This window comes from Branchiostoma belcheri, unplaced genomic scaffold (assembly GCF_001625305.1).
Source record: "Branchiostoma belcheri isolate BF01 breed outbred unplaced genomic scaffold, Haploidv18h27 scaffold4, whole genome shotgun sequence".
NCBI classification, from domain to species: domain Eukaryota; kingdom Metazoa; phylum Chordata; class Leptocardii; order Amphioxiformes; family Branchiostomatidae; genus Branchiostoma; species Branchiostoma belcheri.
The window spans coordinates 2910209-2931726 of NW_017804020.1; the positions used below are offsets into that span (position 1 = coordinate 2910209).

General features: G+C 39.3%; 2 protein-coding genes across 7 annotated transcripts; one reads left to right on the forward strand and one right to left on the reverse strand.

The window, feature by feature from the left end:
• Positions 1 to 223: 223 nt before the first annotated feature.
• LOC109477432 (lipoma HMGIC fusion partner-like 3 protein) lies at positions 224 to 11626 on the forward strand. 2 transcript variants are annotated; one of them, XM_019778700.1, is made up of 5 exons: positions 224 to 641; positions 1028 to 1179; positions 3521 to 3794; positions 8171 to 8416; positions 10882 to 11626. In XM_019778700.1, exons 2-5 carry the CDS (start codon positions 1057 to 1059, stop codon positions 11091 to 11093), a joined length of 855 nt encoding a protein of 284 aa, XP_019634259.1. In that variant the 5' UTR covers positions 224 to 641; positions 1028 to 1056; the 3' UTR covers positions 11094 to 11626. The 2 variants fall into 2 exon arrangements, with proteins under 2 accessions (XP_019634259.1, XP_019634258.1); XM_019778699.1 differs by lacking the exons at positions 224 to 641; positions 1028 to 1179; positions 3521 to 3794 and adding an exon at positions 5447 to 6260.
• Positions 11627 to 14028: 2402 nt separating this feature from the next.
• On the reverse strand, positions 14029 to 21513 carry LOC109477411 (traB domain-containing protein-like). Of its 5 annotated transcripts, XM_019778668.1 has the most exons (10): positions 21434 to 21494; positions 20038 to 20094; positions 18103 to 18315; positions 17377 to 17552; positions 16553 to 16693; positions 16266 to 16376; positions 15977 to 16116; positions 15424 to 15593; positions 15088 to 15187; positions 14033 to 14455 (listed from the first exon to the last, which is right to left on the reverse strand). In XM_019778668.1, exons 1-10 carry the CDS (start codon positions 21477 to 21479, stop codon positions 14338 to 14340), a joined length of 1272 nt encoding a protein of 423 aa, XP_019634227.1. In that variant the 5' UTR covers positions 21480 to 21494; the 3' UTR covers positions 14033 to 14337. The 5 variants fall into 5 exon arrangements, with proteins under 5 accessions (XP_019634225.1, XP_019634227.1, XP_019634226.1 ...); XM_019778666.1 differs by lacking the exon at positions 21434 to 21494 and having other exon boundaries at positions 14029 to 14455; positions 20038 to 20339; XM_019778667.1 differs by lacking the exon at positions 21434 to 21494 and having other exon boundaries at positions 17377 to 17537; positions 20038 to 20339.
• Positions 21514 to 21518: the final 5 nt, after the last annotated feature.

Consider the following 21518-nt stretch of genomic DNA (forward strand, 5'->3'; position numbering starts at 1 on the left):
AACTATCTTGAATAGAAAATAGGAGTGATTACAAACAATCTAGTTTAGATGCACGGCAAATAAATCTAGTATAACTTCATATTTTATTCCAAGTTAATAAAATATATAGCTAAGATTGCTGTTAATGAAGTATATAGTGTTATACTATGATTTTTTTCCATAAAGTCATATTCTAAAAGGTCAGATGCCTTAAAAAAAACCCATATGAAGTAGACTAATCTGAGGTCATAGGTGACATTAGTTATTCTGACTCCAATTTCTACGGGTCGAGGAGCATTTGTGTTGAATATGGGTGGATTTTCATAACAATAGAGCGTAGAGGCGGGCCTCGAGGGGGAAGGAGACGTGAAATTGTGCCTGGGAGTGACCTCTCGTAGTCCCCGGGACAGTTTGGGCCCCACCTAGGTAACATTCCGGCGTTCACACGGCCATAAGCAGGCACGGATCACAGGTGGTGTTTGTGTTTGCTTACGTGCAGGTGTGTCCGTTACTCAAGTACGTAAACAGATATAGCGGAACTAAATTACTTTTAGAGAAGTGTGGAATCGAATTTCACAAAATTTACGAGGTCACCCTTGGTCGAGAGCCCCCTTACGGTGCCCGGACCACAGTATCCTGATACTGGACAACATTCAAACCAGGTGAGATGGAAACATTGGTGTAGTATTACAGTCACCCTACCCGGTCTTAAATTGTACAGCCTTCATAGTTCATTTCGTACCTTTTATTAGCAAAATATTAGAAGAAACTAAACAAATGTAGTATACTCATCTCTGATATCCATGCTCATTTTGAATAAGTCTTATGAATTATAATTTCTATGAAAGGCTAAAGATTAATGTTAAAGAAGCAAGGAGAAAATCATTCTCTGTGCCAAACATCACAGGTGTGTTTGCTGATCCTATTATAAAAATTCCCAAGTTGTTGACTTGTGCTGGAATGGTTTAAAAGAAAGCTAGCTCTGCAAATATGTGCATATGATACTGTTCTTTTTCATGAGTTGTGTTTGTTGCTTATTCTTTAACAGACGATACAAACGATACGCAAGCTGAGAAGATGTACAACGAGGAGCTGAAAATCTACCACAGTAGCTACATCCGCAACGCACGAGCCATCGGCGTGTTGTGGGCCATCTTTACGATATGTTTTGGGATCATAAACCTTGTAGTGTTCATACAGGTACGTAACTATGTGGCCTCTGTATGTTGTACAAGCTGTAACAAGTCTTATGTTCTGTTGTTGAATCTGGGTGGAAATTTGATCTATACTCTATAGAGTGATTTTATCCAATTAGCTAATTCCATGACAAGTGCCTGCCATAAGATATGTGTAATCTACAGAGTATCATTGTAGAATTTAACTCCTACTTCTCAGAAACTCAGCATTGTAGTAAAACCTTGTTTTGAGGACATATTTTTTGGTAGATGAATGCCTGGCTTGCATGCAGAGATTGCTGTTAATAAACTTGATGACTAGCAAAAACACAAGTGAAAAGGTACCCCGTGTATGTACTTTGTCCACACTCATTATTTGCCAAAAGAATGTCATCTAATTTCATGTACATTTGTACTAGAAGAGTCCATCATAATATAACAGATGTCTTGTACACATGTATTGCCATATTCCTTACAGACTTACGAAAAGTAGGTCTCATGTTGACAGCTTTTACGCAGTACTGAAGCTTGACCAATCACTCCAATTACATTACCTCCTTGTGTTGCATGTAAAAAATTCCATCATTTACCATCAGCAATTCTTACCAAACACCCATTCCCTGATTATCCATTACCTTACTTTATAGTCCATATCACATGCACCACCAGCCAAGGCTGGGAAGTCAGTATGGTAGTTGGCATTGGTCCAAAAATTAAGCATTTCTTCTCACTACATTTGTCCAATATAATTTTAACGTAAACCATGACCATAGCCATATACAGCCAGTTGGCCGAAGTCCATTTCTGTAAGGGTTACCCTTACAAGTTGTACATACAAAAGCATGACCATGTGCATGTAGTTATGTTTCCAGGAGTTTATACAGGCTTGTCTTTTTATTACAATCCCCAAAGTAGCAATCAAGTCCGGGGAGTTATTACCAAAAATGCACTGAACAGCCATAAATGTGGGCTCTTCATTATTTTGATACATTAGCAATATCCCAAAGCTTATTGCATCGCATACTCTTGTCCTACAAAGAACCCAGGAAAAGTATAGGATTAAATGATATGATACAGTTTCATACATTTTGAAAGGGAATATTCTATTTGGTTGTACTTGAACAGCAGATGATTTGAATGTTGCTTTTACTGGTAGTACAATAGTACAATGATACGAATTTCAGGCCCTATTGGTATGGTTGCAAAAGTGCCATCTGCTGTGTTGCACTTTTAGGTAGGAACATGTATTTAAGAATGTATATCAAGCAAAACTTACGTGTTTTATATACATTTTCATTTCATTTCATTTTTATACAAAGATTAATTACAACGTATGTGTATGTAAAGTGTGCAGGTGTTTTGCAAGTCATTAAAACATCAATACAATTAACAAGTTGCAGATGGAATTTAAGGAAAAGACACTATTCATTTGTTCTACACAATATCTAAGGTCTGAACTGTCTTTCAGACAGCCAATGTATGTTAGTGTGCAGTCACTGTGTTGTTGTCATCTAAATTTAGATTCTAGTAAATGTCAAAGTTGTCAATACACAGAGATACATGTACAGATAGGACCCTAATGGCAGTCCCTTTGTGTTAAATACTACTAGTAGTGTTACCAAAACATTCATTGAAACATAAAAATATATGCCCCAGAAAATATACCATTTTGTTATTTTTTCATCAGACCTTAGAAATACCAAATTACTGGGCACAAAGCAGTTTTTCTAAAATGTTGAATCAGACACTGAATCATACTATTATGAGTCATTCTATTGACTATGAAAAATTGCATTCTATTTATTGGGTGTTTTAGGGTTATCAATGAATAATGAGGTATTTTTAAATGTCAACCTCTCTATTTTTGCTGTGCCCATTTCCTTCTTTGATTTGAAAACAAAATTCAAAATCCTGCAATGTGTTATCATCATAACAATAATGCAAATTTTAATGCAGACATATGAAAATATGAGAAACAACATTCAATATCATAGCACAACAGCCGTCACATTTTTCATCTCTTTAATGCCTATATCTTGTTAACCTAGATACTTGACATCTCTAGTGTATACTTATTGATGATGAATACAGATGAGATTGGAGCTGTGCAGGTGAAATTTGTCTGGTGCAGGTAATTTTTAATACATACACCAATGTAGCCAGGTATGCAGAAAAAAACTACATCTGGTGTTGTGGTACAGGCTGCTTCATGTCTTGCATCATTAAAACAAGTTGTATTTTTCTCCCCATCCATCCTGGATAGGTGATTCTGATATACTATACATGTAGTACATACAACAAATGAGTAATGGAAAAAATATTGCAAAAGAGAAAATGCATGCTTCATGTCTTATTTTTCTCCTCAGCCATTCTGGATAGGTGACTCCAAGGACACACCGATGACCGGTCACTTCGGCCTGTACCGGTACTGTCTGGGCAGGGGCCTGACCCAGACCCTACAGTGTGAGGGGCGGCTAGATGACTTCACCACCATTCCCAGTGACGCTTTCAAGGCAGCCACCTTCTTTGTGGGGTTCAGCTTCCTGATGATCCTCATCTGCATCATCTGTATGTTACTCTTCTTCTGTGTGCACGCAGAGAAGGTCTACAAGATCTGTATGTGGCTGCAAATTGTTTCTGGTGAGTTTTCCCTGGTTGGTTTCTTAAATCATTAAACAAAATCTCTAACTGTAACATTTGCATATGGTCAGCTCTGTTAATTATTACGCAAACAAATTCATATGTTGACAGGAGTCTAAATCCCTCCTGCTATAAAATTGCAACATGATGTAACCCAAGACTTGTTACCATGGTGACAGACATCTGGTTCATTGACCTTATTTGTTTGGAGAAGAAGAAAAGGAACAAGAAACAGAGCAATATGCTGTCCTTCTGCGAAGGTAAACATAATTAGATTTCCACTTCTCATGTGTATGCACTACTACTGACTGTCCCTGAATACAAGTAGTGAATGCTTATTAAATGTCTGACAGTTTCCAAATATATCCAGTTGCCTGAATAACAACTGTCTAACCTTCATTAACGTTATTACGATATTGTTACCACATTGGTTTACACAGGATATATAACAGGTGGTTTACATGCAATTTAATCACTTAAGTAGATGTGAACTAGTCACCAGAAGGCATCTGGATGTAGTTAAGTTAAAAAGTGGTCAAAATATTACTTCTTCAAATTTAACTCTCTCAAAGTGGCAAGCATTCTGGTTTGAAATCAAAGTAACTGTGCTAACTACAGCTACAGGCCATCCTATTATTCTCCTGATGGTTTGTTTGCATAGTGAAACCCCCTAACAGTTTTTAATCCATTATCACCCTACTGTAAACTATGTACTATCCCAGCATAATGAGCAGGGTGTGTCTTTTCACAGCATGTGTAATGGGAACTAAATCCTCCACACTTACTGTTTACAGGAGGGTGTGTCTGTGTGATTAGATACACATTCTTTATAGACTCCCCCTCGTTAACAACAATACACCACACTATTACTAGATGTGTTCTAACTAACAGTTGTTTACAGTGTTTATTCTCCAGAAAACAATTTTCAATTGTATCCTTTGTTTGACACTCACACAAGACAATTTTGGATACAGTTGTGCTAATGAGGCTAAATGGTCTGGTGACTACAGTAAGCTGTGAGCAGTTCAGTAAATGACAGGAATAGTTATACAAAATGAGAGTGCAAATGAAATAATGAAGAACAAGTGGCTGGTTTTTGAGAAAAGCGTATAAATGAAGCATCAAGGTTGAAGCTGTTTTGAAAAACATTGCATAAGCATCTTCCCCCCTCTGTCATACTTTTGTGTGTATTGAACCAGCACTATAAAGTACAGGGTAGAGCTATGGTAAGAAGGAGCTCAGTGCAACAACTGTCCAACATGCCTTGAACCATGAAGGGGGCCAGGGCCAACTCTGATGCAGAGGGCAGGGTGGTTAGACTGGCCTGCCCTGGAACCAGCATGGCTCACAATTTCAATGTTACACAGTAATGGTTTCCATGGTAATGTCTTTTCTACCTCTACTTGATAGCCAAAAATGGAAAGTGTGGAGTTGAAAGTATGAAATATGATCTTGAAAACACAAGTACATGTACTTTATCAAGGATGTATCACCAAACACAAAATGTCTCTCCACCTTTTATCTGCTTGGAGGTTATTGTTAGAAGCAGCTTCCCAGGATAATATATCATGTCTGTATGCATGTTCCAGGGCTGGGTCGAAGAAAAGTGGCAGCTGATTTGCATAACAATGCCGCTGGGTGACCTCAGACCCAGTAATTGTCAGAGCGGCCTCTATCTTCAACAACACCCAGTCTATTGTTGTCACTGGGAGTCGTCTCCTGTGGGACGATTCAGCCCAAATAGTTGTGTGTGGAAGGTTCTGAACATTGGACACAACAGCTGCTAGAAGTCAGCCAGACTGCCTGTTACGACGTGGCTAATTGGTTAAAATTGTTCTTAGATTAGAACAGATTTCTTCAGTTGCTTAGCAAGAGCGTGTGGGACGAGCCCGGCCTATTCAAATGGTCTGAATTCTTCCCCTTTCAAGAGCAAATTTGGGATTATAGTTTGCGTGAGTGTTGGAATCCCCGTCACCATGTCTGTTGTTGGCGATTACTATGGGGAGACGGTCATGTACGGTCCCACGATGAGGGACGACGACATGGATCGACACTTCTACTGGCACAAGATCCAGGTCCGCGTGATCTCGGTGCTGTGGGCGATCTTCACGGTCTGCTGGGCCATCATGAACATCGTGGTGTTCGTCCAGCCCTTCTGGATCGGAGACAGCAGCACTACGCCGATGTCCGGGTACTTCGGGCTGTTCCAGTACTGCCTGGGAGGGGCGACGCCAGCGCTGACATGCCGCGGAAGATTCGACGACTTCAGCTCCATCCCGTCGGACGCCTTCCGCGCGGCGGCGTTCTTCGTCTTCTTCTCCATCCTCATGGTGATGATCACGATTATCCTGATGTTCCCGTACTTCTGCCTGGTGTACATCGACGACCGGCGCGACGTGAGCAAGCCCCCCTCCCGCGCTCACATCATCATCATGATCGTTTGTGGGGTTCTTCTGCTCATCTCTGGTGAGTTGTAAAATGGCATCAAACCAAACGCTTGCCGATGGATTTTTCAATCTTGAGATTTTCAAAAAATACTCTCCCAGTGGCATTTTTTTAAACATTTAGGAATGTTATGCAGGAAAGTGCTGAAAAAATTGTATCAATGGTCATTTTGTGATCATTTCAAGAATCTTTGTGTTTCAGCAAAGAGGTTAAAAAGAGATGGTTTCAGAAATGGTTCTTGAAAAATTACCAGTATATGTGAATCCATGTCCATTTTGCTAGATGACTAGCATATTATCATAAGTCCAATGCCTTCAATATTTACATTCAATTTCTTCCACTTAGAGACTCATACTATGAGACTCATTTAAAGACTCGTGTATGAAATAGGTTCTTACATATTTGTCCAAGTGACATAAAGTATGTATACATACAGTATGTGCCCACTACAAAACAGAAGAATGGCGTGTCCCAGTGTGCTAGCTCCAGGTGTATGGGCTATGGGTGTGGCATATAATGGTGAAAGCAGTTAGCTTATAAATTATGCAGGTGTTCCATGTCCTATAGGAATTTTCACAAAGGTCACACTGTTGAAAGCTGAGAGTTTACTGGACAAAGCATCCATTTTGTTTTTTATCTCATATCATAAATAATATTTTTGTAGTTCTTAACAAAGGTATACTGACTTCTACATAAAGTTGCTTTTTTTTGTAAATTCAAATGCTATGTCTATACAAATGTAAGTTTCAATAGTGAACATCATGTTATGAATACCAAGACAGGAACTAACACTATCCCATATTCTTCTGCGTTTTCGTGACAAGTACGTTTTCTTACAGACTGTTGGTGATCCATATGTAGCTTACTTAGATAGTAGCCATGTTGTTTTTAAGAGTCTATTGAGCTGGGAATTGAAGGTCATGCTAGTGTAACCTTCTGTGTCAATGACCAGACCCACCCAACCAGTTAAACCAGTGTGAGTCATACTGTGTTTTTCTCACGCTTGGTCTCTATTTTTGCTGCAGATATTCCAGAGCCAAATGCCAAAGTCTAAACATATCTGCATTTAATAGCAAGAATTTTCAAGGCACCAGTGAAAATGTTTATCTCTTAAAAATTAACATTGCTTGAAATACATCCTTGCACTCAGACCATTTCAAAAGAAGAATACAATGCAAAAATACAGGTGTAATGGTAAGGACTGTCACTATAAATTGCATGAAATGAAGATGACTTGAGGTACAATCCATTAGTTTGGTTTGGACCTAGACAGGCAGTTATTTAGCACTTTTGTTATGTATGGCAGATAGCAGCAATTTTCTGCCCCATTAAGAAGAGATAGGATCTGGGAGCCTATCTGGATAATGGCAGACTGGGGTAACTGTGTGATTACAAAAAAATTCCAGGGAGGATAATGTAGAGTAAAGGACTGCATTTTTGCAAGAATTGTCTTGCCATTGCTTTATCACATTGCATATTACCACATGATTTTTCCTTTGCAGATCTACACGTGTATATGTATAGAAGCAAAAAAAAAATGCTGCTCTATATTTAGACTTTGTTATTCAAGCTATTAACCTGAATAATCAAGAGCCACTTGAGAGTCTTGCTCTTCAAAGGATTTTTTTTCAAACAAACTCAAATGATACAAATGAATGCAAATAGGAAGCATCTTGATCTTAGAATGTATTTCTCTATATACATGTATGTGTATAATAGTATATGTATATATGCAGTATAACAGATACATGTGTATGTGTTATGATAATGATCAGTAATTGTCATGATCATATTAAGTGAATTGCATTTCAGGAAAAACTCTTGATAAAGCTTGGAGGTTTCTTGTTTCCCTTGCATATTCTCTTTACCATTGACAACAAAATTGTTTGTGTTTTACATGCAAATAAACAAATCTGTTGTGTCCTGTCCAGCCCTGTGCATGTTCCTGGCCTGTGTGATCTACCCTGCTGGTTGGGACAACTCGCTAGTCGCTGGTCTGTGTGCCAACGGCGCCGAGAAGTACCAACAGGGGGAGTGCACCATCCGCTGGGCCTACATCCTCGCCATTATCGGTATCTTCGACGCAGCGATCCTCGCCGCCCTCGCCTTCTTCCTGGCCGACCGACAGGAGAAGCTGGCCTTCGCCTCGCACGGACTCATCAACGGAGGGCCCGCCGGTACAGTACCTCCTCCCCAGGCTATCCCTCCTTCTCTCATTCCTACTGAGTTACTGGAGCCCAACCCTGACTACATGGGATAAAACAGCAACTGTCTGTCTCTTCCTCATCTGTCTGCCAGTACAGTACCTCCTCCCCAGGCTATCCCTCCTTCTCTTCTTCCTACTGAGCTACTGGAGCCAAACCCTGACTACATGGGATAAAACAGCAACTGTCTGTCTCTTCCTCATCTGTCTGCCAGTACAGTACCTCCTCCCCAGGCTATCCCTCCTTCTCTTCTTCCTACTGAGCTACTGGAGCCCAATCCTGATTACATGGGATAAAACAGCAACTGTCTGTCTCTTCCTCATCTGTCTGCCGGTACAGTATCTCCTCCCCAGGCTATCCCTCCTTCTCTCATTCCTACTGAGTTACTGGAGCCCAACCCTGACTACATGGGATAAAGCAGCAACTGTCTGTCTCTTCTTCATTTGTCTCCTCCTCCCCAGGCTATCCCTCTTTCTCTCCTTCCACTGAGTTACTGGAGCCAAACCCTGACTACATGGGATAAAACAGCAACTGTCTGTCTCTTCCTCCTCTTATCTGTCTTAACCTCTGTCTTAACCTCTGTCTTAACCTCTGTCTTAACCTCTGTCTTAACCTCTGTCGTCAGGGCTTGAAATACTTTTTTCTGGATACCTGCACTGGTGCAGATAACATTGAAAATCACCTGCAGCAGACAAATTTTACCTGCCCCAGTCAGAGTATAGAAAGTATGGATCATACTAAAACTCTCCTCCTACGTATTTGTAGTTGCTGTGCTTCTTGACTTAATTTTGTCATACTCAATAACATGATTGCACTGTGCATTGTAATGCTAGATACTAACTTTTATGCTGTGTAAATGTCGAAGACACCGATAATGTAAGAGTACTAATACAAAGTATGATCCAATATCATAAAGATTTTGTGTAAATACGCAGATGATAAAACTATTTGGATTATTGAACTGCTGTTTAGCTTTCAAGCTCTCTCTGTACATGTACATGTGTCTTTCTCTGTCTGTCTACAAGTACAAACATCTATCTGCCATCTAGATTGAAAATGTCAAAAACAAAGGGGATTCAGTAAGAGTTTTCCTCCTGCACAACATCATAGAAGTTTTAAAAGATATATCCCTTTATACATTCCCTCTGTAACTGTTTATACTCTTTGCTCTACATCTGTACAAAGTTTCAATTCTTGTGAATGTATAAGCATGTCCATGTCTCTAACTAAATGACGGTCATTCCTCTATCTTTACTGTATCTGCACAACAGGTTTGTGCTGTCTGTACATGTATTTATTCTGTAGCTCATTTTTACGGACAAGAAGTTTTGACACACACTGGTGTGGTCTACATATAAGCCCACCATAGATTCCAAACATGATGCGTTCTTTTAAGCAATAAAAACTTGACATGATGTGCCAAAGGCCATGGTACTATTATTTGTAAGCATTATTGAAACTTAGATCTTCGAAATATAAATCATATATACATGTATCTTCTGTAGGGTAACGTCTGTTAGACTGTTCATTGTGTGAACATAGATATAAATCTGATTCAGAAACGATTTCCTTTTTGCAAAGACCCACTTTCAGTGCTGCAGAAAGGTACAAGGGAGGACAGAAAGCCAGCGGAACTGGAGACGCCATGCTGAAGGAGGTGCTACACTAATAGTGAAAGCCACTGCATTTGGAAATTTTGATTACCTGCTTCCAATGACATGTAGCTTCCTGATCTGAGAAGGCAACAGGCAATGATTGACAGCCCATTTATTAATAACTTTTGACTTGATTAGCAGCAACGAATCAGCCCGCAAGAAATAATGTTCTGTTTGTTGATCTTGACTGGTATCTGCAATGACATGTTTGAATTGAAGTAATTTTTACTTGCCAGGATCACAATCATGAATGAAGCCATGTTGCATCCGAAGTAAAGACTGCTCTGCTAAAATCATCATCCAGTCACAAGCAACCAATCAGCAGCACACAATGTCACATGATCTTAACCAACCAATAGAAACTAACTTCCACATTCAATTTTGCAAATTCCACTCTTCTATGATCTCTCTTCTAATGTTTCCAGCACACAAGTAAGTCTTACTCCTCTGCTCTTCTTCCACCTTTCTCTGCCTAAAATCAGACTTCCTTTCTGATCAACCCCAGTTATGATCTTTCATCAATTTCATGATTTGGGAATGAGAAAGCATTGAATCTTGAGTAAAGAGGCTTTTTTACACAACCAAGTCTTTTATTCAACGTTTCGGTGACCGTCTGTCACCTTCCTCAGGGCAATTCTGACTGGTTCACATTGCACTGCAGCACAGGTGACGGTCACCGAAACGTCGGCTGAACAGAAGACTTGGTTGTGTAACTGTTACAGTCTCTTTACTTAGTGACTTACCAACCTGATGAAACTATTCACGGTTTTGCTTGTCTTGTAGGCTATGGAATGGGTGACCGTGCCGCCTCCATCTCTGGACGTTCCATCGGATCGAAGCGTTCCTTCCAGCCCGCTCCCCTGGCTCCTGAACCCACCGAGGCCTACAACTACCACGCTGAGCCCATGCCGCTGGACCGCCGCACCTACCAGTCCAAACGGCGCGGCTCTGGTGCAGGTTCACAGATCAGCAGCAGTGGAGCTTTTTATCTGTAATGCCTAACATCTATGCACTAACGGTCACCCTTCATATGTGATTCCTTTAAAAACAACCACTGTGTAGTACTGTATGTATTGTACTGGCAGTTGTACAAGTATATAGTATTTAGTGGGGATGAACAGCCATTGTTACATCCGAATAGAAAATTTTTGCTTTTCCCCATTGTTTTGTTGTATGTAAACTTGTAGTTTTGTTGCATTACTTGTATACTAGATAATACATGTTCTTCAGTATTTCTACAGTATTCTACAGTATTTCTACTTCTACAGTATTCTACAGTATTTCTACTTCTACAGTATTCTACAGTATTTGTAGAGAGATAAAAAAATTATACAACTCACCTTTATTACAAAAAGAGTTATAATAGTACTTATCAATACATAATCTACACCAAGTATCTCTTACCCACTTTAATCAAAGCTTGGTGGCAAACTTACTGTCAGCAAAAGCATTAACTGGTGATTGGGACCAAATACAAATAAATACAGTTAAACTTAAAGACAAGTTTTGTAACTTTAAACGTTTCAATGAGAGAATAAAAAAACTTTTACCCTTGAACGAAATTGCTATTGAAAACGTAATAGTTGAGAAAAAAAAGATTTTCAGCATTTTAAAGGTTTTTACCAGTATTTCAGAAGACTTCTCTCAAATCAGATTAAATCTGTGTATAACTCTACTCAACAGTTCTTACTAGTACATTGTACTTACATTCTAGTACTTAGTGGCAGCTAAAATTTTTGGAGCTGTATCAGTGTAGTCTTTTGAGAGTTGTGTGGGTGTAGCTTGCAGAGGTGATACAAAGTTTACAGTTTTTAGACTTGTGAAAATGCTACCAGTTCCTGTTCTTACAAATGTTGCACAAAATGTTTTATTTATGAAGCTCTGTAGAAGTGTATTTTATTATAACCCAGAAGTGTATGTTATTGTAACACAGTATGCTTAATATGTACTGAAGTTATCACCTACTTATTTATGTATAGAGTGCCGGTATACACAGTGTATAGTGATATATGAAAGGTATACATGTATTATAATACTCTGCATGACAAGTTATTTAGATGCTACCACCCTACTGCAAATCTTGTTATTTTACTGATTCAAATTCTTTTGCCTTTTTTAATCCATATCATAAATGTAAGACTTTAAGAAAGCATTTACAGCATTTTAAAGCATTTGCAGCTTTAAAATGAATATTTTATGCATTATTTAATGTTAATAGTTACAAAAGATGGTATGTAGTTTTATACAAATCAAAGCTTCACTGTCAACTTTCATCTTTCTAATCACACTATGCAGTAGGTAGATACTATCAAAAACAGTGCAGATTCTACACTTCATTCAAGTGATTTGGATGGTATGTAAGACATATCAGGAGTGGCCCATAAAGTGGGTTTTGTACCAACTGGACTCAATTTGTACATCAGTGTGGTGGTGTTTTCTGTCACCTTTTTAATAAATGAGTAGATATGCCTGGAACTGTGGTTTCTGAATTCCATAAGCTTCACTAAATTGACAAGCTCTGTTGAACTAACTCATTATAAATTCTAGCCTCTATCAGGCTTGAGAAGTGGTTGGAAAGAGAGGAAAATGGCCAAATAGACAGATCACATGCCTGGGAAGTTGGTCAACTGAAGAAGTACAGTTTGCCTCACCCGCTACTGAAGCCCATTAAAGGCTAGATAAATTCCACTTTTTTTAAAAACAACCCTGCAAGTAATATATAAATAATACACATTATGTAAATAATGCATACCAATTTTCTTTACTTTAATGCAGCATTTATTCATATTCAATGTACATACAACCATCACAGAAGATTGATACCCAACCAACATAACCTCAAAACTTTACCACAAAATGAATTGGCAGAACATGAACACAGGGTTCTGTACCTTTGCACCACAAAATATCAACATATAATTTGCTTTTACAGTTGGACCCTTCAATATACCAAACTGTTTTCCTATTAAACATTACAAAAAATGAACCAGCTAAACAAACTACCAGAATTCTTAAAGCAAATCAGATTATAGTATTATTCTGTGAGCAAATGCAGCTAAATGATCAATTCTAAATTGTGGACTACATTGTTGTTTTTAGCACTCCTGCACAGGGATTGCTTCTGTGTCAGACAGCACACAAACACTTGCATTGAACAACAGAAACAAGAACACTGTGAATAGTGTAAAAATTCTGACTTTCTAGTTATAAATATACTTTCTGGTAGAACATGTTGTCTTATCCAAAACCTCATACTTCATATCTTCATATCATGACAGACAATCTATCAATACTATGTACCTGTTAAGTCAGTTTAAAGATGAACTTCATACATCTTAACACATCTATATTCTAGTTGTACAACAGATGTTTACCAACATTTATAATGCATATACTTTTGAGTATATGCATACATGAACACACAATGTTATGTGTATGAAGACTTTCCTCTACGTTAACTACCTACCTTGCCTACCGATGTATAACATATTTCCACTAACCACCACCTGCATAAATATAAGGTACCCACTCCCATATTCCTGTATCACTTAGTATATATGTAATCTAAACAATATGACCCAAGGGATGTTTCCATATTTGGTCGTCTGTCCACAACTGCCATGCTTATCTAGTCATCCATTTAGTGCAGCACGTTGGCAGAATGTACTGTGCAAAACCCAAATGTTTGGTTTTTGTTAGGATGTTTGTTCAACATTGCATCAGAAGTTTGCCTGTTGCAGACAATATCTTTTCCAACACAACATTTGAAAACTCTAGACAGGATGTCATCCTTCAATGCGTGAATACAACCTTAAACGAGAAGTTCTGCCTAAGTGCTGCGCACAATACATTACGGGTTTTGTGCAGGCTCAGTGCGTTCTGCCAACAAGCTATAAGGTGGGCATGTTACATATATATAGATGGATGTTTATAAAGAGATATCTTACATACACTGAACTGCTAACTGTGGGACAAAAAATGGGATGTGGCAGGGCCTAGGAACATTCCTGTTCTGGACACAACGTGATGAGGAAGACATCCTAATTGTACTTGACTGTTATCATAATAACATGATATGAGAAACATGTTTTCTTATCATGTAGGACACTAACAATCTTAAGGGTGTATATCATTGGAAACAGTGGTGTCAAAAATGTCAAAATCTCACAAGATGGACACTGAGACACTGAGTCTTGCAAAACCGCTATTGGAGACCAATACAAAACTCCAGTGTGATACCTATCTCATGAGACTTGACCACTTGGCAAACCTCCAGCAGCCGTAGCCTAAAAGTCCCAGCAGCCCCAGCTTTACTGTCCACCTCAGTATAACCTGTGTTCGAGATGTTTGGGGCACACTGGAAAAAAAAAATGAGAGTTGTGCAAAGTACTCAAAGACTTTATGTACAATAAATGTTTTTTGACAGTGCTAAAAGTTAACTGTAGGATTGGGCAAGCTTGGGGGGCTTCTAATGCCCTAACAAAAGTGTGGAAATCCCCAATAGCCAACTCTACCAAGCTAAAAGTCTTTAAAACCTGCGTTGAGTCAATCCTGCTCTACGGAGCTGACTCGTGGTCTCTGACAGCATCCTTGTGTAAACTTCTGGATGGGAACTACACCCGCCTGCTTCGTGCAGCCCTCAACATTTCATGGAGGAGTCACGTGACCAACAACCAACTTTATGGAAATATGCCTCGGATTACAACAGTCATCCGCAACCGTAGGCTGTCGCTGGCTGGCCATGTCATGCGACACGACGAAATGGCAGGGTTGGTACTTCTCTGGTCACCAACAGAAAAGCGGAGACGCGGTCGCCCTTCCTTAACTCTGAAGAAGGTGATAGAGGGGGACATAGGGCTGGGCGGTGCTGAACTGTCCTCTGTCATGCGCGACAGGAACTTGTGGAGGCAGTACATCGTGTCACCTGATTGAAGGATGAACTGAACTGAAAAGTTAACAAAGTAAGACTTTCCAACTTGTCCTACTAACCTGAGTAACCTCTGGATGTCCACAATCTTGCTCCAGTTTTCCACAATGCCGGGGACATGTCCCATTCCCACCACACCAACCACAACTGCTGGTACAACTCCTGCAATACATGACATTTATTTGGGGAAGCATACATAAACTCTAAAAAAGATAGTGCACTTCATAAAATTTGAACATTTCCTGTCACAAGTCAACACTGAGAGTACACAATGTCATGTACCTTCCTACTAGATGGGATTACAAATGCACACTACTTGTGACTTGATTTCCAGTGAGTACCATTACTAGTATTTCGGAGGTTTGGGTACATGTTTCAAAAATGCGCAATCAACAGACCTTGTGCATCATGAGAAGGCACGGGGCGGGCTGCTAGGCGCAGGGAGTAAGCGAGGTACTGGTCTCGCTCCGTCACGAACACCCTACTGAGCGCGGGAAATTCTCCAGTCATCTCAGCCAGCATCTCCTCCAGTAGGTCCCTCTGTTTGCACTTTTCTACCTCTTCTTTACTGAAGGACAAAAATTTCACAATTTCAGGCAAGTTAACATAAAAAGAAAGCAAATGTAAGATGTTTTCATTTGCATGGTCTAGTATATGGTGACCAGCCTATCCAACTATGTCCCGCTACATAATGTAACCCAACACAGGGTGTCTGCTACAGCACCAGTTACCATGGTGACAGACATCTGGTTCAGGACATTCTCATATGTGTTTGAAGATGAAGAAAAAACAGAGCAAAAACAAGATTTCTTCCTTCTGCAAAGGTTATTATAAAAAGCTAGAAAATTGCAGTTCTTGTCCATTATCCCTATTCATCAAGCTAATGTAAGATACTCTGAATTTCCAAAAATTAGCTCTTGGTACTTCTAACTGAAGTGTATGGTACCATACCTGATGGGTTCTTTGCTCATGATCATGTACCAGGCCAGCCGTATCTTCTGCCACACAGACAGGGCTGCTATGGCACGCTGGAGGGTGATCTGGATGGGGCGATCTCCCAGGTGCACCTTACAGCTGGGCACCTGTTGGGCCTGCAGAGAGGAGGAAACAGCTGAAGATCGTGTGCTTCAGTACAGTGTGGAACAAATCTATAACTCTTGTCTATCTAACCACATTCTAAAAGCACATCACCAACATGAACAACACATTACAGCAAAGGTTAAAAAGATGGAGATTGCACCTGTCTGAAGGCTGTCCTGAACTCCCCTCCAGGTGCCATGCCCAGCTGTTCAGTAATGTGTGCTGACATGTGGAGCAGCAGGATCTGCATCAAACCAGTCACTAAACCACTCTGAAACATAGATGTGCAAAGGTTAATGTAGCACTGAAATTACAGTATTATGAGACGTCAAATAAACATGTTTTATTTCAATAGAAGTTTTTCATTTCTTAAATACAAAAGCAACAAGTATGCTGTCATATCTATTTACAAAAATTATAATTTACGGCCATATTCTGATTGCTTACCTGTTTTATGGCTGCCTTCACTTTGCCCATGTTGATATTTTTAGCCTCCTCTAGCAGGGTTTTCTCATCCAGCTGGAGGATGTTGACCCTGCTCTTACACAGCTCCACCAGTACCACATCTGGTTGCACGGTCTCAATGGTCTGGGATAGAGCATAGTGCACAAGGTTACATCTTTCAATGTCCTAAAAGGCTCAAACATAAGTCTGTGGTTGGCAGATGGAAGAAAGCAATCAAGCAAGGCTACTTCACTATCATTAGTATCAAACAGAGCGTCACAAACATGCACTAACGTCTTGATACTTAGTCAAGCTGTCAGTGAAGACTCTACATTTTCATTAACCTACTTAATTGTATAGTGGAAATTGGTTTGTGCCTCACGACTGCCTCAGCAATATATCAACGTGTACCACAGACAGTGTTGTAGCCAACATCTGTCTTCCTGTCATTTAATGGAATTATGCTACTTATGACAGACAAATATTGGCCTGTAAAGATATGGAAATCTAAACTAAGCTTAGTCTACCAGCAAAATTATCCATCAAAATGCAGGAAACAGCATTTCAGAGGGTCAAGATTTCAAAATTTTCCATTGGCAACTGCCATGCCAGAAGTCAACATGGTATTACGTCAAACAAAATTTCAGGCTGGCCAAAACACTACCACAGACCCCCATGCAAAATGCATGCATTAGTTATACTTATACATCTGAAAATTGCTTCTTTTGTATGCTGCAAGTCATTATCTTCACAATACAGAATACACATCAATGTAAATATGTCATAAGCATACATGTAGCATGTGGTATTCATAAACTTTACCATACCTTAATGACATCTTGTTGGCTTTCCTCGCTGAAGTGTGCAGTTCCTATAACATAGACCTTCCCCCCGTCTTCTGTGTCTAGTGTTGTGACTGTCTCAGGAAGGCTTGTGACAGGCTTCCTCTGTCTCAGGACAGGAGCCTCCTCTAGATCTTCTTCATTGTCTAATGGGAGGGGAACTGGTTACATTGCAAGTCATCAAACATTAAATGTAACCATTTGATAAATGTGTGTGTACTGAGCTATAGGTATACTGTTAAATCTTTCATACCTCCAAAAATTCACACATGATGATGCAGAGCACATGTAGTGTGAATAACCACCAGACACTAAATATGATACTTTTTTTATAGGACCAATGTGTTTTTTAAAAAAGACCTTTAGTGATCACCCAATAAATTGTGATATATGGGTCTGACTGATGTGTATCACAATTTCAAAAAAAACTGATACAATTTCCAGACGAGTAGGCCACTTTTCTTTTGATAACAGTTATTTACGCTGGAAAATGAGAAAAAAAATCTTCCTATATACCTTTGGGAGAGATCAATTCGCTTGAAAAATAAGGCTACCAAATTCTGTACTATGCATACTACATGTTTTGTTAACCTTCTCCCTGCTGCCTAACCTCACAACTACATGTAGTCGTACATGTCATAGGGTGGCAAAATGCTATCTTAGCAGGGAGAAGGTTAAAGCCTACAGTGTAGATCTAATACATGTATTCACCTTCTACATCTGTGTCGTAATCTCCATCTCCTTCATCATCCAGGTCCAGATCATCATCCTCCTCCTCCTCATTACTGCCCAGCTCAGCTGAGTTGTCCCTCCCCTGCCCCGGGTCCCCCCCTCCCCACCTGTCCTTGGTGGAGTACTTCCTCCTGCTGACGTGGTCGATCACTTCATCACCTGATGAGGAGTACTCATCTGATCCGGAGAAACCTACACATCATACCAACAAGGAGTTCAGTCTTAGAACACTTCACAATGAAGACAGGAAGAGAAAAATGCATTTGGATGCATATTGCCTTTGGTTCGCTGTGCACAAAATTAATGTTTTTAGACAGTGTTTTAAATGGGTGAATCACAGCTGAACAGCAAGCTAGTTTAATAGCCAATGCTGTCTAAGGTGTATGATGTGCAGCCATGTATCATGTTATACATGTATTTGCAGACTAGTTTACTAGGACTATTTTTGTCATCTTTGCCAGCATACTAGTAAGTAATATACCAGTAAGCAAAAAATTAAATTTGTAGACATTTTTCTTTACACATCACAATTGGGTATCATTTTTTTTACAACAAACAAAAAGAAACTAAGAAGATAGTTGGTGAGCACAAATGTGCACACAAATGTGACATTGACAGCTTATACAAACTTGTTATAATTGGAAATACATGTGCTGGGAAAAAAGGCTGTTTTACTAGTGTTTGAATTACACTGTAAAAACACAAACACAAACATGAAGCACTGCACAAACACAAACATGAAAAGTCTTTGTCTATGCTTCCACGGAATTGTTAGCTTACTAGTACTGTAGCCTAGTATTAAAGGCAACAGCAGAACAGATGCCCCTGGCTACACTGTCTAAGCCAAACTACAACACAAATCAAGCACACAACAAAACAATGCGATAGAACAAAATATTCTACATGTACTTAATCTACATTGTATGTATAGGATACAGAATATCCACAGCAATCTCCAATTTGCATGCTCATGCTGAAACTGTTGGTTAAAATCAGATACTCAGTAGTTTCACACCATGTTTGGGTGTGAACTGTTATTATGGTTTAGTAGAATCATGCTGATGCAGAACTCTACCAATTACCTTAATATGATTTTACAGGTAAAAGAACAATAGCACATATATTTCATGCCCTGCATGCAGGTATACATTCATGGTTGTACCACCACAAAAAAGGATTTTGATTGTAGAAATGTTTTCTGTGTGTGTCTGTATATTAGTGTTTGAGAAGGTACAAGTACTATCACCTAGATTTGAGTTCTAGCCATGCAAACTGAATCACTCACAGTGAATACTTCATACATGGTTTTCAGTCACAGGCAAAAACATCATATTTGTCATTTTGTGAGAACTGTGCTGATGCAAATATCTTTTTTGTGGAATCTGATAGATAAATTTTTTTTGTACAAATGATGCCGTGTGTCTACAAGTACAAATGACTACTTCTAATATTTTTGTAGTAATTTGAGGGTCCTGAAAATTGCACGTTTATTTACAAATGTTCCTTCACAACTCCAGTTTTTGAAGTTGCATCATGAAATGTGTCTGTATGGCATCAAAATAACATGTCTAATACTCAGTAAGTCTTGATTTTCTTTATTTACATGTAGTAGCAATGTACATTTGAACTGTTGCAATATCTTTATTATTGAGTCATATTGCTGTTGAAAATAGATGTTGAACTCTTCAAACTTGATGCATATCTTTTTTATATGACATGCATCATTGCTGTGTTTCTGAAAAAAAATTGCCTATAGTGGCTAGAATTTTGTAACCATGTACATTTTGTATTTTGCTACTAAGAGTAAAGTAAAACATTAGCCACAGAATCCAAGTCCAAGTGCAGAGGACAGCTGCTTGTAGGTATAGAGAAGCTGCAGAGAGGAGGAGAAGGAGAATGAAATGGTTTGCATACATATCCTGGCATATTTGGCTGCTCGAAATGGGTCTAACTCTTCCACATTGAAGTCATCTGTGAGGAAGGACCAAACCAGAACACAGTGTTCAGTACAGGTGATACTGTGCAAACAGGTGGCTACAGTTCTCCTGCACCTGCAGCAGGTGAATACACTTCTCCTGCACCTGCCACCTTCACCAGCACAGAAGTTAGGATAAACACATGTACACCAGGTGCAACAACTAATGTGTATAACTACAAGTAAACTGAAGAAACAGTAAGGAAATGTACAGCTGAAAAACATTGACAGTTTCACAAAGAACAACACTTCCAGATGGGACTTTCCATAGGCATTAGGCAAGTCTATGATATAAGTCATGCCTTCCACACTGGTGTTTCAAGGCATTGGATACCCAACAGTGTTTAAAAGAAAGTAAAGCACTGGTATTCCAGTGCTGAACAGCTTTGTTTCTGTACGAAGTACTGAAGCTTCCACAAGACTGAAATTCCAGTGCCGAATCTTGCAATTGTCTCAGCAAAGATGATTGAACCTCCTTGGTCTCAGAACTTTTTTTCCAGTGCTTAACTTACTCCAGGTCTTAGTTGAATCAAGGACATGTCCTTGGTTGAATTTAAAGCTCCTTGGTTACAAAGCTGATCACACACTCTTCTCAACATTCTGCTTGCATGTTGTATTTCTAATTGCGTGCAGTGGGCGCGTGGGCAAGGCCGATGGGCATTCTGATCAGCTTTGGTTATCCAGTTTTGAAACAGCCGTCAGCACTGGAACCGAGTACTGGATTACAAAAGTCATGCCTTCCACATTAGATTTACCAGTGCTCGAGACCCCAGTGTTAAAAAATATCATCTATATTCTCACCTACTACTAAATTAAATAAAGGCTTACTACTACTACTTCCACAATCATTGATAATGGTCTTTTCATTAAGATTTATGTACACATAAGTCTAAACTAGAAGTTGGAACATAGAAATGGTTCGTTCAGAAATATCAATTCAAATTAGATGCAGATGAATTGTCTGCAAATGTGAATGAAAATTAACATACACATGATAAATTGTCTACTACTAGTGGTATAGTAGATAACAAAAGTGGTTCACAAAGCTAATACACAGCAATGTCATCTACATAGAAGGATGTGTATAGAAGATTCCATTGTTTCATCTTATGCTGAATGCTGTCTAAAATACTGGTAGGATCATATTCATAAAGCACAAAATTATTTGTCGACACTCCCATATGGTTACCTGACATATGACCAGATACGCAACATGTTCAGCAGTTGTTCTAGAGAATCACAACTCTCATGAATATAACATCACTTTTTTTACTGTCTATAGGATGTATATAGGTGTAATAAGATGTAACTGGAGCCGAACTACGCGAGTTTTACCTTCGTCTTGGTGCAGATGATTTTCTTCTCTACCACCTTCGGCCATTTTGTCGGCGTCCTTCGAACCGGAAGTGCTAGACCGCCC

Bases quoted from the DNA above. Each gene is read 5' to 3' on its own strand.
- LOC109477432 (XM_019778699.1), top strand. From the start codon at position 5,771: ATGTCTGTTGTTGGCGATTACTATGGGGAGACGGTCATGTACGGTCCC. The intron at 6,261-8,170 runs GTGAGTTGTAAA...TGTCCTGTCCAG, and splicing joins GGTTCTTCTGCTCATCTCTG to CCCTGTGCATGTTCCTGGCC. The intron at 8,417-10,881 runs GTACAGTACCTC...CTTGTCTTGTAG, and splicing joins CATCAACGGAGGGCCCGCCG to GCTATGGAATGGGTGACCGT.
- LOC109477411 (XM_019778666.1), bottom strand. From the start codon at position 20,323: ATGTTTTTCAGCTGTACATTTCCTTACTGTTTCTTCAGTTTACTTGTA. The intron at 18,316-20,037 runs GTATGCAAACCA...TATGATGTGTAG, and splicing joins AGCCAAATATGCCAGGATAT to GTTTCTCCGGATCAGATGAG. The intron at 14,456-15,087 runs GTTAGTAGGACA...TTTTTTTTCCAG, and splicing joins GACATCCAGAGGTTACTCAG to TGTGCCCCAAACATCTCGAA.